We start from the raw sequence: 18,927 nt of genomic DNA, 5'->3' as shown, positions 1-18,927 counted from the left end.
CGCAGAGTAGAGCGCTGGGACATTGTACCGAGAGTCCAAAAGTTTAGGGCGGTGCTTGTGCTCTTTTGCTGCCCGGCGTGCTTGCTGGTCTCGGCTTCGGCGGTGGGTTGCTGACGGTGGCCGCGATGCTGAGGGTCGAGCTGGCTAGAAGGAGCTGCCACGCGTACCGTCTCCGACAGAGCGGGTGCCCCGCTTGGTCCGCTGGCGTCGGCTGCCCTCGGGGTGCCCTGTGCTGCCCCCCGCCTGGGCGCCTTCCCTGCTGCCCCGGTACCGCCAGGGGGCTGAGCGAGGGAAGCTGCCCCGCTCCAGGTAGCCACTTTTGACCTTCTTGGTTCCGCAAAGCGCCTGCCAAGCCCGCGCACACGTGCACCTTCGGGTCCCTGTGCTCCGGAGAGCCTTTTGGGGGGGGGGGGGTAGCGCCAGCCCGCGTTAGCCTGCTTCGTAAGTTTAGCTTGTTGCCCCAAATGCCCAAAGTACCTTCACTGATGAGCAGTAAGGTACAACAATCCAGTTAAAACTCTACTAAGGAAGCCAGTCATTGGGGGAAGACTTTGCCTGAAGAGAAACGTCTTCACCTGCTTGTGGAAGGACAGCAAAGATGGGGCCAACCTGGGCTCCTGTGGGAGGGAGTTCCAGAGTCTGGGAGCAGCAACAGAGAAGACCCTCTTCATGTAGTCATCAAGCATACCTGATGCATGTTATCTTTGAGGCAGTTTCATTGCAAGAAGCAAAGCAACATAATTGTAGGGAATATACTGTCCATTCTTTTTATCCATCTGGGCAGTAGCAGACCTTCATTTCTAGGGCCCTGAAGCTTGAACTCTGGTGGAGCCTCTTCACAACCAGCCATGAGGTTGGGTCACCAGTGTTATCTTCTTCAACGGCGTTGTTCCACAACAGGTCGCCACATTTTTAAAATGTAGTTTAAAGTAGTTTTGGGGGCCCTCCAAGATTAGAGGCCCTGAAGTTTTAAGTTTAATGAATTTCATAGTAGATCTTTCACTGAATCTGGGCAGACCAGACTTTCCCAACTTGTGTTGCTAACAAATGAGTCTAGTCAGCAATGTTGCCAACTAATGAGCCATTAGTTGGCAACATTGACACTTAAAGTTCAGCTTGTCTAGAAAGCAGCAGATTGGCTCTAAAAACTAATTGTCAACACTTTCCCCCAAAGAGAAGTGAGAACCACAGCTGTAGCCAGTTGATTCTGTGGATTCTCCATTCTTCTCTCTCTCTCTCTCATACACCCTTAGGTTGTTGATGTTATTTTGACTTGTTTCCTCTCTGGTTGTTGATGCTACTCATCCATGATTTTCTTGCATATCTATTGTTATGCCACTTCTTTCTCCATTAGTTACTGACTGTTTCTGTTCAGATAATTGGATGTGGGGCAGGGTTAACTTCAGTTAAAAAAGAAAACCAGGAGGACATCTTGCAGTTTTTTCACCTAATAGTAACTGAAACATGGGTTTGCAAATGGTGGTTAATTCTTAATGATATCACATGTCTTAATAAAGGCCTTTATTATTATTATTATTATTATTATTATTATTATTATTATTATTATTATTATTATTATTATTATTATTATTATTATTATTATTATTATTATTATTATTATTATTATTATTATTATTATTATTAAAATATGCTAATAAAATAAATGTGGAAACATGTGGCTCAGAAAACAATTGGAAGCATTTAGACTGTTGGTCGATATTTCTCTAAGATGAAATGGGGAATGGTGTAAATGTGACATTATGAAACGTGGGAATGAATAGCTGGTGGTCAACAGTTAAATTACATAATAAGTAAGATGATAGATTACTATGTTAAGCCTTGTATGTATTACTTGTAACATGATAGTCATTATACACACAAACACACACATATACAGTGGTGCCTCACTTAACGAGCGCACCGTTTAACAACGAATCCGCATAGCGACGCATTTTTTGCGATCGCTAATGCGATCGCATTGCGATGTTCTGAATAGGTTAAATATCACATTGCGATGATCGGTAAGCAATTTGCTTACCGATCTTCGCATTGCGATGTTTTGGAACAGCTGATTGGTGGTTCCAAAATGGCTGCCAGAAGAAGAAAATGGCCGCCCGCAGAGTTTTCGCGCTGGTTCCTTGCTTACCGAGGTGGCAAAAATGGCGGCCAGATTGAGGATTCCCGCTTAGCAGTGAGTTTTGTTCCCATAGGAACGCATTAAATGGAGTTTAATGCGTTCCTGTGGGGTTCCCCCCCCCGCATAGCGACGTTTCCGGATAGCGACGTTTTTCCTGGAACGGATTAACATTGCTATACGGGGCACCACTGTATGTGGCCTCTGTCATAAGTCGTCCACAATAGCACTTTGTTGCTGTTTCAGAACCAGAAGAAATGGAAAGGTCTAAATCACCAGCGCCATTCAACGCTGCTTGGAGCACAGAAACAAGTATTAAATAAATGTTAAACAAGAAAGAAAGAAAAAAGATACCACATGTCTTGAGGTGATATGTTACTGTCAACTGACAGGCTTCAGAGAGGTAGCTGTTTCCGCAAAATGAAGTACCTCAAAGACTAGTAAATATAGTATGCATTTTCATGGATTCAGTATAGAAAGTGTTATCTTCAAATGGCAGTTATATGGCTAGGTGGGTGGAAGGGAGGTTTGATCCTTCAGCTGCCACTGGGCAAACTCAAATTCATTCATTTTTCATTAATTTTATTTATACCCTGACTTTCTCTTAAAACAGGGACCAAGGACAGTTTGCATAATATTTAAAAGTCAAATTTTAAGGCAATTGAAAGTGCAATAAATTACAGTGTTGCAAAGCAATTAAACACACAATTTGTTAAAACTATTGGATAGAAAACAATTTAAAGCCATTCGAAAGCACATTAAAAAGGTAAAAAGGACAAAATTTTCCATTTAAACCCCTTCTCTGACAGCCAGCTATTTTTTCAAAGACTTCCTGAAAAGAAAAGTATTTGCCTGCTGGTAAAAGGACAGATGAGGAGGCAGAGGGGGTGGGGTTGGCCTGGCGTCCTGTGGAAAAGAGTTCCACAGCCTGGGAACAGCCATTAAGAAGACTCTCTCTTCCTGTCTCTTCATGCATATCTGTGAGAGTAGCAGTATTGAGAGGAAGACCCTTTTTTGATCTTAAAACGCAGGACAGCTTTTATAGTTCATATAGAGAGATGCAGTTCTTCTGATCTTCATATACCTGATCTTGTTCTATTTTGAATTTTATGAGGAAGATTGGGCCTGGTTAGTACATGAATGGAAGATCACCAGCGATTATGTCTATGAAGGAAACATTCCTGAAACTTTGGAAAGCTGTCCCTAAATCTGCATTTCAACAATGTTTGGAGGACCACTTCTTCACCACTCCCTATATACATGGGCATGGAGTGTGAAATGTAAGGATAGTACTGCATACAGGTGTGCAGAATAATCTTAGTTGCAATTGACAATAGCAATAGACGGAAACACATTGTACCATTTCTGAGCAGAATAAGGCAGAAAGGCATTGGCCAGAATCCTCTTGTGCAAAGTTACACCTGCGCAAGCTGATGAGGGTATCAGCCAAGAGTTTTATCACTCATTAAAAGTTTCTTATTCCATCTCCCAGAGGCACCCTTTTGACCTGGTGAAAGCTTTGGGAGCCTTGGGACAGGTGGGGGCTCGACTTCAGTGCAAACAAATCACCACTGCTGGTCCTGCCACTGTTGGTGTGCTTTAGAGGCTCCTCCTGTCTTGAGGCTTCCCAAAGGTTTCCCCAGATCAAAAGGGATTCCGAGGGAACATCAGAACTTGGGGGAAGGGGTGGAATAGTAAATTTTTAATGAACAATAAAATCCATGGCTGATGATGTAATCAGCTTGTATGGGTGTAACATTACATAAGAGAATTTTGGCTTGGTATTCAGGCTATTGTTTCTGTTCAACCATCAACTGGCATTCATAAATAATCCTATTCAGAAATAGGCACTGTTGGGCTCAGTAGGCACAACTGGTCTTGCTCCCAGGTGAGTGTGTACAGAATTGCAACTATGTTACTTAACCAATGTCAGTTAATAAATGAAAATTCTAATACAGTGGGGTCTTGACTTAAGAACGGCTTGAGTTAAGAACATTTTGACTTAAGAACCACTCTCATAGGAAAATATTGACTTGACTTACATACTTAGATTTGAGTTAAGAACTGAAAAAAACATGCCTGGACTGTATTTTCCCTGCCTTCCCTGAACCTTTCTTGACCTAAGAAAAAAAAGAAACAAAATATCCCCCTCTAGTGGTCGAAGGCAGAATAGCAGCTTCCCATTAGTTTCTATGGACGGAGAAGAGCAGATACGCATCAAATGGTTTTCAATGCATTCCTATGGGAAATGCAGATTTGACTTGACAACGTTTTGACTTGAGAACCGCCTTCCAATACGGATTAAGTTCTCTAGTCAAGACCCCACTGTACCAAAATTTGGTGGGCAGATGTGAAAGAGGACAAGGATCCTTCATTTCCTTCCTTCATTAATTGACATTGGTTAAGAGTTGTGCAGAAGGAGCTGCTACATCTGTTGGGTTTTCTTATTGTAAGGCTGCTCTTAAAGGTGTGGGACCTCTGTTCCCTTTTGCCATTGGCTGTAATAACTAAAAACCTTTTATTTTAGTTAAAGATGTCACTTGTTTCTCCTTTGCCTCTTCCAGGTATTTTTGAGAGAACATTGGCACACTGGCAGCTCGCGGAGGCTTTCACGGCTGGGATCTAATGGCTGTTTTAGGTTTTTCGGCTCTTTCTGTGCTCTGGTGACCAGAGCACAGAGTGCTGTCCTCTGAAGATGCCGGCCACAGAGACTGGCGAAACGTTAGGAAGAACAACCTTCAGAATATGGCCAAAGAGCCCGAAAAACCCACAACAACCGTTTTTGTCTTCCCTCATAATTTGGTGGGAGTTTAAGCATTCATGCTGATTAGAGCATGACAATGAGTTAATGTGAGTATGTTGGAACCAAAACATCTTTCCAAAGGGTGGCAGAATTGTATTTTTTTTAAAAAAAAATCTGACTCAATAGGAAAGAAGAAATATTTCTGTTGTAATGTCCAGGACCTGAATCTGACTGGCTGTCCCAACTAGAATAGATGCACTGAATCAATGATAATTACATAGACGTTGACTTACAATTCAGCACTTAATTTCATAGGTCTACTCCATTTTGGACTAACAACTGGATTTAGTTTTATGCTTGTCAACATTGATCACTGATATATTTTCCCTCTTTGCTTTTCTACATATAGAGAAAACTTTGCTTGAATGTCTGTAACAGAAGATGTATGTTCTAAAAGGCTTAATAACATTTTCTTTGTTTATGCCCAGGTGCCAGTATTGTGAAGCCATTAGATGGTATAAAAATTCTTGATCTAACCAGGTTTGTGCTTTCCCTGAAAGTAGTTGGATACTGTTTTTAAAGTTGCCTAGTATGGAGGTGGTAATACTGACACAAAAGTAATAGTTTTCAATATTACAGGGTACTTGCAGGTCCATTTGCCACCATGAATCTGGGAGACCTTGGAGCTGAAGTAATCAAAGTTGAAAAACCAGGTAAACTTATGTACATTATTTTTTTTCTCTGCAGAGTCTTTTTGGCATTGCCATGTTAATCTCAGAGATAAGACACACATTTAATGATCACAGTCCAGCAGAGAGATCAACATATTTCACACATCTGATTTGTAGGGCTTGGAAATATTGCTTTTTTGATGACAACTTCCAAAATCCTCCAGAAAATGTGGCCAGACTTGGGGACCTGTAGTCAAAAGTGTCATGAATTTGATTATGAAAATAGAATAGAGATGTATATTATAGGATTTATTTAAGAGCAGCAACGAAAAAGCTAGAAATCTACTTGTGTCCAGGTGCTAATTAGGGAAAAATTGTACAAGGTCAGTTCTTCTTCAGCAGAAGAAAAAAAGTCAAGAAGGGCAAGATGACCTTTATCTTATCTCAACTCCGATGGACAAGGACATAACTTGTTAATTTAAGAAAGATGGGAGAAGAGAGAAGAAGGAGGAGATGGACGGAGACACAGCCCGGACGTCTGCCCGAACGCAGCAAGAGAGAATTCCTGCCCAGAGGAATGAACGCTAGAGAAAAACTACAAAAGGATCTTATTTTACAAATTAACAGTAAGATAGAACTCTGTTTGGAAATGTAGTTAGCTTATTTGTTATTTTGTTTTTTTATAGAGGAAAATGCCTGGTGGTGATGGCTGGGGTATGTTGGAAATGATTGTTTGTGTAAAGATTGGCTTATCTAAATTCATTTAGTATTAATCTCTAGTTTTATAATAAAATATAAAAAGGCTGTTTGTCTGTATGTTGGCTTCTTGAATAGACCGTTAAGCTACTCTAGTTAATTGGCTAATTTAAAATTGATTTATTTAATCAGGTCACGCGCATGCTACCAATTTAGGGTCCCACATATAAGATAAAGAGGAGTAAATCTTCTAGAATGACTAGAAGTTTTTTTATTTAAAAATCGTAGCAGACTTGGGAGAAAGGGTGGAAAAGTCGCCTAGGGTAAAATTAAAGGACCCAGTTTTACCTGAGTAGGAACTGTTCATCTTGGACCCCTCTCTGTTACGTGTAAAAGCAGTTTCTTAGGAAGCTCGCTTTTACGACAAAAAGTAGGTAACAGGTAAGTTTGGCCTTGGAGTTCAAAACGAAGCAGGGCAAAGGCTAATAGAGTTTTGTCAAGAGAACAAGCTGGTCATCTCAAACATTCTTTTCCAACAAGAGGCGACTCTAGACATGGACATCACCAGATGGGCAATACCGAAATCAGATTGATTATATTCTCTGCAGCCAAAGATGGAGAAGCTCTATATAGTCAGCAAAAACAAGACTTGGAGCTGATTGTGACTCTGATAATCAGCTTCTTATAGCAAAATTCAAGCTTAAACTGAAGAGAGTAGGAAAAACCACTGGGCTAGACAGGTATAATCTAAACCAAATCCCTTATGAATACACAGTGGAAGTGAAGAACTGATTTAAGGAACTAGATTTGGTGGACAGAGTGCCTGAAGAACTATGGCTGGAGGCTCATAACATTGTACAGGAAACAGCAACAAAAACCATCCCAAAGAAAAGGAAATGCAAGAAAGCAAAGTGGCTATCCAACGAGGCTTTACAAATAGTAGAGAAGGGAAACAAAATGCAAGGGAGCTAGGGAAAGCTACAGAAAATTGAATGCCTATTTCCAAAGAATAGCAGGGAGAGACAAGAGGGTTTTCTTAAATGAACAGTGCAAAGATATAGAGGAAAATAATAGAAATGGAAAAACCAGCGATCTGTTCAAGAAAATTGGAAATATCAAAGGAACATTGGACATGATAAAGGACAAAAATGGCATGCACCTTACAGAAGCAGAAGGCATCAAGGATAGGTGGCAAGAATACACAGAGGAATTATACCAGAAAGATCTGGATGTCCCAGAAAACCCAGATAGTGTGGATGCTGACCTTGAGGTAGGCATCCTGGAGAGTGAAGTCAAGTGGGCCTTAGAAAGCATGGCTAACAACAAAACCAGTGGAGGTGATGGCATTCCTGTTGAACTATTTAAAATCTTAAAATATGATGCTGTTAATGTGCTACACTCAATATGCCAGTAAGTTTGGTAAACTCAGCAGTGGCCAGAGGACTGGAAAAGATCAGTCTACATCCCAATCCCAAAGAAGGGCAGTGCCAAAGAATGCTCCAACTACCGTACAATTGCACTCATTTCACACACTAGCAAGGTTATGCTCAAAATCCTACAAAGCAGGCTTCAGGAGTATGTGGACCGAGAACTCCCAGAAGTACAAGCTGGATTTCGAAGGGGCAGAGGAATTAGAGACCAAATTGCTAACATGCACTGGATTATGGAGAAAGTCAGAGAGTTCCAGATAAACATCTACTTCTGCTTCATTGACTACGCAAAAGCCTTTGACTTTGTGGACCACAACAAATTATGGCAAGTTCTTAAAGAAATGGGAGTACCTGACCATGTGAAAGGCAGGACTGGATAAATCCCAAACCGGAATTAAGATTGCTGAAAGAAATATCAACAACCTCCGATATGCAGATGATACCACTCTGATGGCAGAAAGTGAGGAGGAATTAAAGTACCTCTTAATGAGGGTGAAAGAGGAGAGTGCAAAAAACGGTCTGAAGCTGAACATAAAAAAAAAAACCTAAGATCATGGCCACTGGTCCCATCACCTCCTGGCAAATCGAAGGGGAAGATATGGAGGTAGTGACATATTTTATTTTCTTGGGCTCCATAATCACTGCAGACGGTGACAGCAGCCACGAAATTAAAAGACTCCTGCTTCTTGAGAGGAAAGCGATGACAAACCTAGAGAGCGTCTTAAAAAGCAGAGACATCACCTTGTTGACAAAGGTCCACATAGTCAAAGCTATGGTTTTTCCAGTAGCGATGTATGGAAGTTAGAGCTGGACCATAAAGAAACCTGACTGCCGAACAATAGATGCTTTTGAATTGTGGTGCTGGAGGAGGCTCTTGAGATTCCCCTGGACTGCAAGGAGAACGAACCTATCCATTCTAAAGGAAATCAAACCTGAGTGCTCACTGGAAGGACAGATCCTGAAGCTGAGGCTCCAATACTTTGGCCATCTGATGAGAAGAGAAGACCCCCTGGAAAAGACCCTGATGTTAGGAAAGTGTGAAGGCAAGAGGACAAGGGGACAACAGAGGACGAGATGGCTGGACAGTATCATCGAAGCTACCAACATGAATTTGGGCAATCTCTGGGAGGCAGTGGAAGACAGGAGGGCCTGGTCCATGGAGTCACGAAAAGTCGGACATAACATAACAACTAAACAAAAAAAAGTCAAAAGTAACTTTTTCAAACTTGACTGATTTTAGTTACTTTAAGTATTCTTAATTGTTTTAAATCAGAACTTGCATGAATATTGTTGGTTTTCTCTGTGTCATTAGAGGTGTAATGTTATACATGCATATACATTCCATCTTTTAAGAAGTATCCTGCGTTGTATGCTTAAACAGTTGATGCTTTGAGGCACTGTTTTAGATACTTCCTATTGGCACTGGTTTACTAATCTGACTAAGGTGACTGTAGATTAAAATTAATTACAAAGTTTGGGTGTGGAAAGATATAAGTGAACTGGTGGGGTGGCTGATAAAAGATGCTGCTGCTATTGTTAGGTCTTAGGAGCTGACAGATCTTAATTTGTGTTATATTTTACCAGCATTGTTTTCTCTGCTCTGTTTCCTTGTTCTGGTTCCCAGGCAAGACAATATTGTAGAAACACTCTAGTGACCTTTGGAAAGCAAGTGCACCACCTGTTTTTAGTTGTTACATCTGTCTTTAGTGAAGCCTGTTGTTCAGGCATGTTAATTGCTCATGTGTTACTTATCAGCACTCCAGATGTCTAACTGGCCACTGTGGGCACTTATCTCATACATATTCTATATATCCATTGTAGCAGAGAGTTCTTTTCCAAAGAATTCTGTGTGTCCCTTTTGTGTTGATACTAGATAGTAAGTGAGTGTGAGAGAGAAATAATATGTTTGTATACAGTATATGTTTATTTCCAGTCACAGATATGTGGTTTCATCTACAGATATGTTCAGGTGTCAGGTCAGGGAGTTTTATGCGTGATCCTCTCCCTAAGAGCCTTACAGAACTTAATAGGCCGCCAAGGAAAAATCAGAGGTCTGTGTTAGTCACAGCTAACATTTATCCCAAAGGGTTAAATCCTATATGACCTAAAGGAATATTTTGCACCTTGTACAATTTACTCCCTCCTTCTGAATATCCTTCAGTTCTTTCGCCCCATGCAAGACAGATAAACTCAGTGTCCAAGAAAATCTCTATTTTTCTTCTTTTTATTGAATAGGAACATGCAAGCAAATATAAATGTGTTATATTGGTTTTATATATTGAATTACCTATTGAATATCCAAAAAACCTATAAACACTTAGTACAAGGTTCAAGAAACATAACTATAAAAATGTATTGAACTAAATGGAAAATGTAACTACTCTAACAAAACTTTAAAATGCTCTAATACAATCAATATGGTACTTAAGAGTGGAATAATAAAACTGCAATTAAAGTATTTTAACAGTCTATACACACAAAATTTTACATCTTGATAGGATGATATGGGCCTCTGGAATGTTATCACTAGAGATAAAGTTGGGGGATTTGTTTGTTTGAATGCTTCCCCTGGTCAAATGCCTGTAGTCCCTGGAGGTACAGCATATCGGAGAGAAAGTTTGTTTTGCATGGAGAGATTTAAGGTGTGTGTATAAATTCTTTGTATTTTAACATGGTACACTCCAAGGATGCCTTCATCATTTCTGAATGCATAGATTAGTTCCATTTGTTGAACACACCAGAGTAGATATATATGTTTATGACAATAATAAATTGTAGGCAGGTATTAAATATTAACTGTTGTACCTGATTTGGCAGAAAATGAATTCTGCATGTTGAACAAGCCTTTCTAGTAAGGAAAAAGGGGAAAAGGTAACTTAACCTAGTTCGTTTCATTTGTAGAAGTCAACTGGTGAAGTCTTATGACACTGGTTCTCAACCTTTGCACCTGAAATGTTTTAGATTTCACCCCTCTAAATCTCTGTCAGGGAACTGCCTAAGCTGCTGGTGCCGAAATTCCAGAACATTTAGAAGACCAAAGATTGAGAACCACTGCCTTAGTAATAGAGATAAGTATTTTAGATAAGCATTTTCACTTGCTGATATCTGTCAATTTTCAAGGGTAGTGCAGCCCCACCCAGCATAGGTTTAATCTTTATTCTCTCATTTGCTTTTCTTTCTATTGACCAGAGAGGACCATCCAGTTTTTCATTTAAAATAAGTTCTTTGCTGTTGTAGATGACAACTTTAAAATTAGCTATCTACAATACTGAAGGAGCAGGAATAGGGTGGTGAGGAAGACTACATTTGTCTCAACTATCTCAATCACTTAAGTTGCACATAAGCTCACATTTTTCAAACATAGGGGCAATAGTGTTGGGTAGGGATATTGTGGAACCCACAGCCCTATGTCTTGTCCTCATTATACCACACCTTCATTAGATTAATTTGCATCCACCCTAAGCTTTAGAACCTGCTTTCAATACTAAACCATTGCATATATGAGGAGATAAAGAGAATGCCTTGTGTTCTGAATGCTGCACTCTAACCTTCACAATTCTAGGATTAGAGATGAAGGACTCACATGTTAGGGGGGTTAGAGACCCTTCGGGGGGGGGTCTTGAATGTTCTATGATAATATTCTTTCATAAAATCTGACAGTCAGTGGTATGGTTGAGTTTGAGTAGGGCTTGGACCATGTGTTCTCTGTTCAGCCCTGGCATGGCCCTGCCCCCACCTGCACTTCTTGGATGCCAGTATTATTGGTCCCCGATAGGGTACCAATATATTGTGTATTAGCAGTATTCAATATTCTGTGAGGCAAGTTTTTAAAAAATGTCCCAAACAAAAAATCATAATTATGAAACTGGACCTTGGAGCAGCCCCAAATTTGGCACAGATGTAGCAGAAAGTCTGCTCTTGCTCTGTGCTAAATTTATAAATGAGCAAAGAGTTTGGAGTTGTGATTTTTTTAAAAAACAACATTGTTTCACCCTCATGCATATATCAGCCCTTTATTCCTACTCCTTTCTACACTAACCACAAGCCTTTTCTCTTTTTTGATCAGTCCTTACATCGGCATCTGTGAATGCTGCAGATGGCTTGTGCAGAGGGAGTGGAAGCATTGTAACAAAGGGCTTTTACTGAAGGATGGTGGAGGATCTATCCTTAATTTAACTAGTCACTAGTACTAAATACATTATATGGCAGAGTACTGTTTTGCAGTGTAATACAGCTTGCTAAATGTTTGTAACGTAATAGGCAAGCAACCAAAAAGCCACATTTGTTTCACCTAAGACAATTCATCCTGAGATTTTTTTTTAAGTCTTCATTGGTTCTAACCATATAGCTGTAGTACTTCAAAACTGGGTCATAGCAAACTTTAGAAGAGGCAAAAATGGGGCTTCTATCCTTCTACGGCACATTTGAGTCAGTCTGGCTGCTATCCTCCACCACTGCCAATGTGAATGGTATTAGCCAGCCCTTCCCAACCTGGTGCCGCTCAGATATTTGGATTGCAAGTTCCAGAGTCCCTATAGCTGGCTGGCGGACTCTGGGAGTTATAGTTCAACATAACTAGAGGCATCTGGCTGAGGGAAAGTTGTTCTAAGCAACTAGTGAAATTTGCTTGTGAAGAAGTGGATGACCTTCATGCCAAGGAGAATGGATAAAGAGGCTGTGACCAAGATCCAGCATGATGCTAACAGGACAGAAGAATTAGTGTAATTTGACTAGATTTACTGTGGTGCATCTGGAACTGCTGGATTCTGCCCTGGCAGTAAGTCTTACTATATACCCACTAATGTCTGACACACGAATTGTGCAGCATGTGTGCTATGTTGCGGCCCAAGTGCAATTTATGTCCACTTCCCAAACCCAGACATAAAGGCTAAAATAGAGAATCATGCCTACAAATTTCCATTTATTTGCTAATACTTTCCTCTCCTACAACTTAAATTGGCCCCAGAGAGCAAATATAAAACATTGGAAACAATATCTAGTTTTGGGGGGAAAACTAGGTGCAGTCTTTGGGAATTTATGTGGCTATGTTGAAAATGGAGTGAGCGTAGCTTTATGGGTGCCCACTTCTGCATAACAACGTACACCAGTACATTCACACCTCATCTCAAAGTTCTCTCTGGTGAAGTGCATTGAAAAGAAGGAACTCTTATTTTGTTTAACCATATTTGTCCCCATTAATGAATTAAGAATGCTGATGAAAATACTGGAACATAAACTTGGAGTTACTGTAGTTCATGGTGTACACTTGTTAGAGTTTGAGCTACTATGCAGGGCATGACTAGAAGTAATTTACACGTTGCATTATCATTTACAGGAGTAGGAGATGATACCAGATCCTGGGGACCACCTTTTGTTGGAACAGAAAGTGCTTATTTTCTCAGTGTAAACAGAAATAAAAAGGTAAAAAAAATGCTACTGCTGACCATTTTAAAAGCTCAATACCTATTCTACATGTATTGTCCCTATTATATATGCATGCAGCATAGGCAGAAGCAGAAATCACGTGTTGCAACTGGCTGGTGTTTTTTTTAGAAAAGTAGAAGAGTGGATTTTATAGCAACAATAACTGAGTAGAAAGTTGTTATATTATTATTAAAAGCATTGCATTTTCTCTCCATTATTAGAGTATAGCTGTTAACATGAAGAATCCTAAAGGAGCAAAGATCATTAAACAGGTATGGTTTAAATAAAAATATCTGACTGATAAATTTTGTTTGTAGATGATGGGCTATTTCAGAGGAAATTATTTTCATGTTATAAATTGCAGGATTCCCCAGTAATGTTTTCCTGTCTACTTCATCCATTGTAGGGAAGCCTCCATGACTGGAGTATTGTTTAGAGTAGGTCTCTTCATTCCAAAAGAGTTGTTTTAGGGTGTGAACACTATTGTTTTGTGCTATTTAGCAGGGAAAGGTGATTAATGCTGGGGGAATACAGTTTTTAAAGCTTTGTTAAGTTATGTATGGTAGTGAGGAGTTTTTCTGTTAGTGAAGCTGGTTAGCAGTTGATTCAGAATAGACAAAATAAACATACAGTACTTCTTTATGAAGCTGCTAATCATGGAATTGACTACAAAAAGATGTGGGGATGACCACTTGCTTAAAGAGCTTTGAAAAGGGAATTAAACTATGTGCAGTTCCTGTCTGTCTCAAGGCTTCCATCATCGTTCCACTGCCTAAAAAGTTGCCTACAAACAGTCCAAATGACTATAGGCCGGTGGCACTAACTTCAATCTTAATGAAGTGCTTTGAGCAGTTAGTTCGAAAATATATTATCTCCTGCCTTCCTGATTCCTTTGATGGGCTTCAGTTTGCTTATAAAGAAAATAGATCAACTGAGGATGCGATTAATACAGTGCTTTATATGGTTTTATCCCACCTGGAAACACAAGGGAATTATGTAAGAATGCTGTTTGCGGACTTTAGCTCTGCTTTTAATACCATTATACCCCACAGATTAATAATCAAATTTAAAGATCTAGATTTTCCAGATTCTAGCTGTCTGTGGATTTTGGATTTTTTAACAAATCGTCCACAAAGGGTTAAACTGAATGACTACATCTCTACTGACAAGATACTCAGCACTGGCACTCCACAAGGTTGTGTCCTCAGTCCACTACTGTTCTCCATTTATTCATCGGATTGCACCAATAACCATCCCAGTAATAGGATTATCAAATTTGCTGACGACATTACACTAGTAGGACTTATTTCTGGGGATGATGAATCTGCGTATCGGGATGAGGTATTACAGCTATCCCGTTGGTGCAAAAAAAAACAATCTTCTATTTAACATCCAAAAAACCAAGGAATTTATAGTGGACTATAGAAAAAAAAGAGCAGACATTCAGCCACTGTATATAGATGGAGTTTGTGTGGAACAGGTGGTTGAATGTAAGTTTCTTGGGACCATCATAACAAATGACCTGACTTGGAGTGCAAACACCGCTGCGTTAATCAGGAAGGCGCAACAAGGTTATATTTTCTAAGGATTCTTAGAAAACAACAATTGACTGAGAGTTTGTTAATCACCTTTTATCGGAGTTCGATTGAGAGCATATTATCCTACTGTGTTTGTGTATGGTTCACGAGCTGCACAGTGGCAGAGAAAAAGGCAATTCAAAGGGTGATTAAGACGGCCCAAAACATCATTGGCTGTTCACTCACCTCTTTGGAAGAATTGTATCAGAACAGATGTAAGAGGAAGATATCTAACACACTGAAAGACTCCTCTCATCCGGGACGTCAGCTCTTTAAACTATTACCATCGAGAAGGAGATTCAGGGTATTGAAAGCAAGGACAAGCAGATTCAAGAACAGCTTCTACCCAAGTGCAGTGTTGAGTTTAAATGCAGGGTCATAAGTTTTTGGTGGAATTTTAATTGCTGGGAGAAACGGGGTATCTATATTTGTATGGTGAGTGTTGTGTATATTTTAACTTTTTTGTAGTGGTGTTGTCCAGTTTTACCTTGGGGAAGAGCACCTCATTTCGTTGCACCCACTTGTGAGTGCAATGACAAATAACTTTCTTATGTCTTATGTCTTATGTAAGTTTATCAGTGACCTTACCTTTAAGCAGACAATGGCCCAGGCACCAAACAGGCAGCGTGTGTTGGGTGTCATGACTGGGTATGTTGTTTTGATATTTTTATTGCAAAAGAGGGATAAAATGTGCTAAAATTCCTTGACAAGAATACTTCACTCTCCAAAGCCCTTGGTGGAAGACCTGCAGACAACCCCCCCCCCCCAACTGCAAGCAAATACTAACACATAATGGACCACAAAACAGAAACACAGACAGGGAGACTAAACTCTGCCACAGACTAAGATGCCAACTCTACCCATACATCTATTCTGGCTACATGATTACAGGACGTAGCAATGTCACACACAATATCAAAGGCACCTTCACTTGCTCCTCAGCTACTGTGATCTATGCCATATTTTCTCAAAGTGTACTCATTTTTGTTGCCTGTGGTTTAGACATTAATGGCTGTGTTTGCGTTATTTTAAAGGGACAGCACATTTACATTGTTATGCAAGCTGTGTACTCACTGCTTTACATTGTAGCCAAGTATCATTTCTTCAGTGTTGTCACATGAAAGATATACTAAAATATTTATGAAATGTGAGGGGGTGTACTCACTTCTGTGATATACTGCATGTAAATCCACAGGAAGCACAATGTACTTGTTGGAGTGCTGGATTAAAATTGGGAAGATCTGGGTTCAAATCTCCCCTTGACAATGAAACTCCCTTGCCTAAGGAACTTCGACCCTCACAAACTCAAACTTCAGCCCTCACAAACTTCGGCCCTCACAAACTTGAGTAAGAACTGTAGAATTGGTAGAGACCACAATTTTTAGTTTTCTCAAGACACTAAGAATCATTAAGTCCAAACCTTTCTACAATAGCCTTCTCTGGGCATGTTCCAGCGTGCTGATATCTTTCTTGCATTTCATTGTTTTCCCCATTTCATTTTCATTTTCTATAGATATAGTCATAAAACAGTAAGATTAATACCTCATTCCACCTTCTCCCACCTAGATCTACCCGAATCATTCGCCATAGCCAGGAGGGACGGTTGAGGGGCCTAACGCCGAGAGAGGCCCGGAGAGAAAGAACAAGAATCTGGGCCTTCTTGGCAGTGGCCCCTCAGCTCTGGAATAACCTCCCATCAGTGATCCACCTGGTTCCCTCGCTGGGTGTTTTTAAGAGCCAATTAAAAACTTGGCTCTTTTGGCAGGCCTTCCCTCCTGTCAATACTTACTTTCTTTTTATTATAATTTTCTGTTTTCCCATCTTGAGCACTACTAAGCATTACTAATTACTATTGTTTTGAATTGTTTTTAATTGTTTTTGACTGGTTTAGATTGCAATGTTTGATGGAACCTACCCGAAGTAGACTTTGTCTAAAAGGGCGGGATAGAAATCTAATAAATGAATGAATAAATAAATAAAAATAAATATGGTAGATTTAGTTTTCTCAGTAGGATTACGGGGACATACTTTTGTTTATGGTTATATTGAAAGCTTTTTACTCCAGAATAGTATCCCTTGGATTTTAAAGACTTATGAAGAACAAAAGAAAGGAAATGTGAGGAGTGGCTGAATTTTCTTGCAGTCTGGCAGGAATTACAAAACACTCATGAAATGCACCAGCTAGAGAAAAATTGGTCAAAGCTACAGAAACAGTCACCTTTCTATTGTTTGTCTACTGTTTCCTCTATTTTTGAGAAACTTCCTTCCATGTGGATTGAAGTGCTTAAAGAGGCTCCAAACCCATCTTATGTAGTAATAGTTCTCTGTTGCTTCATCTTGATTGCCAGTTAGGCTGAGATCTGTGGGACAGCCAAAGAAACTCCAGTGAGCAAACACTTTCTCCCAGTATCAAATGGTAATGTGGGTTGTCCTTCAGTACAGATATAGATGGAATAATCCATTTGAGAACAGTGTTACTGAGTATAATAAATACCTGAATGGTCAAATCTTTACATCGGAGTTCATTCCAAGAAATGGAAAACCATTAGCTTCTAATTAGGCACCTATCCTGCTCCCAGATTGGTTGGTCTCAAAGGCAGTGTCTTGGCAGACTGAGGCTGGAATGAGCATAGCCAGGGAAGTCCAGAACTGGGGTCAAGATAATTTAGAGTAGCAGATAAACTCCTACTGGAGGATCAAAGGCAAAATCCAAGAGCAGTCCAGAGTCATGACAGTCCAATTGCATCAGCAAAGTGAGGCAAGGCAGTTAGATAGTTGTACACAGCAAGGGGTCATCTGTGTGTGGTCAGTATGCATGGCAGGCAAAGTCGGTAGCAAGAAGAGATGTCTCTAGCAAAACCTCAAGTCTCAGACTAAGGTGTATGTACAGTAGCTGAACTCCTGGAGCCTGTCCACAGTTGAGCTATAGGCAATTGGCCAACTGGGAAAGGCACTTAGCTGCAGTATTTGGCCCACTGATCTTCCTGCAAGGAAGATCTTTTCCTCAAGGTGACCTCTATGAGAGCAGGGAAGAAAGCAGTTTTCCTACTGACAGCACAACATCTTCTCTCGTGGAGGACGAAGGGGAGTTCGAAGCCAGCCGTTCTACTGTGGATGTGGGGTGGGGAGAAATGTCCATAACAGGAGATGACAGAACTAAAAGCCTGGCATCAAAAGAGAGCAACTAGAGTGGGACATTTTGAAAAAGAGTGAGAAGAATGACCAAGAGGAGAGGAAAGGGAGAATGAGGGGCAAAGAGGAATAAAAGGGAGGCAAAAGGAGAAACAGGAGAAGAGGTTGTTGCCTGAAGGCTGGGAATGTATGGCTCTGGACTGAGGAATGGGAGAAGCTAATGATTCCTCCTGAGAAAACTGAGAGACATAGGAGAAGGCAGCTACCAGCCAAGTCACCATTTTGGGTGAGACCAAGGCCAGAGCAAGGAAAACTATAAAGAGAGAGAGAGAGTGAAAGGCATATAAGAAGATTGCTGGAACAAGCTGGGACAAGAAGCCCTACTGGAGAATGGCTTAGGGGAATGTTCTAGGGAAGTTCCATATAATATAGATTGTTTGCAAACTATCTGCATTCTGCCATTGCATGTGATGATCTTTCAAAAATATTTAAAATCATTAAAGTATTTTCTGGCCATATTAAGCACTTACTGTTGTAATCTATATCTTTCGTGGCCAAAGTTAAGCTAGTCTAAAACAGGTCATTTCGTCATAGAATTTGACTTTAGTATGTTCACATTATGTGCAGAGAAAAGGTAGGATATGTTCAGGAGTTGGGAAAGAGAAGAGATGGCTTTACTATTAAGAAACTGGGAAATGGAGTGGTAGGGTGGCATAGTGCTGTAGGGTGAGCATTCCCCCCCCCCAGGGATTTCTCCTTCAAGACCCATGAAAACTGGAAACAGATTGCATGGTTAGTGCAGCTATTTAGAGTGCCAAAAGAAGCACAGTTGGGGGAACTCTAACAGGCCCAGTGCCAGTGAATGGGAATCAATCAATCAAACAAACAAACAAATAAATAAATAAATCTTGTGGCACCTTAATGACTTAATGATATTTTAACAAGAACTTTTGTGGACATGTCCACTTCCTCTTGTCTGCCAAAGTTCACAGTAGCAATTAGTCTTTAAGATGCCGCAGCATTTATTTATTTTTTTGTTTTGGCTTGATATGCTAGCATAGACTAACATGGCTACGTCTTCGAAAACTATATCCTTTGAGTATTTAGAGTTGTAGCTGTA

General features: G+C 40.2%; 1 protein-coding gene across 7 annotated transcripts in view; it reads left to right on the top strand.

Moving 5' to 3' along the window:
* Positions 1-18,927, top strand: part of SUGCT (succinyl-CoA:glutarate-CoA transferase) — a 506,744-nt gene continuing 487,817 nt past the window's right edge. For 3 of the 7 annotated variants that reach the window (XR_012088437.2, XM_073003759.2, XM_073003758.2), the window contains exons 1-5: positions 1-309; positions 5,366-5,417; positions 5,517-5,590; positions 13,010-13,095; positions 13,320-13,370. Coding sequence is in view for 6 of the 7 variants with exons in the window: in XM_073003759.2 (XP_072859860.2) it covers positions 126-309; positions 5,366-5,417; positions 5,517-5,590; positions 13,010-13,095; positions 13,320-13,370 (447 nt within the window). In the remaining variant the exon portion in view is untranslated. The remainder of the gene's footprint in view (positions 310-5,365; positions 5,418-5,516; positions 5,591-13,009; positions 13,096-13,319; positions 13,371-18,927) is intronic. The other 4 variants (XM_073003761.2, XM_073003762.2, XM_073003757.2 and 1 more) reach the window with 3 other exon arrangements.

Source organism: Pogona vitticeps, chromosome 6 (genome assembly GCF_051106095.1).
Source record: "Pogona vitticeps strain Pit_001003342236 chromosome 6, PviZW2.1, whole genome shotgun sequence".
NCBI classification, from domain to species: domain Eukaryota; kingdom Metazoa; phylum Chordata; class Lepidosauria; order Squamata; family Agamidae; genus Pogona; species Pogona vitticeps.
Note: the sequence above shows the minus strand (reverse complement) of the source record. Positions and strands in the feature narration are given on the sequence as shown.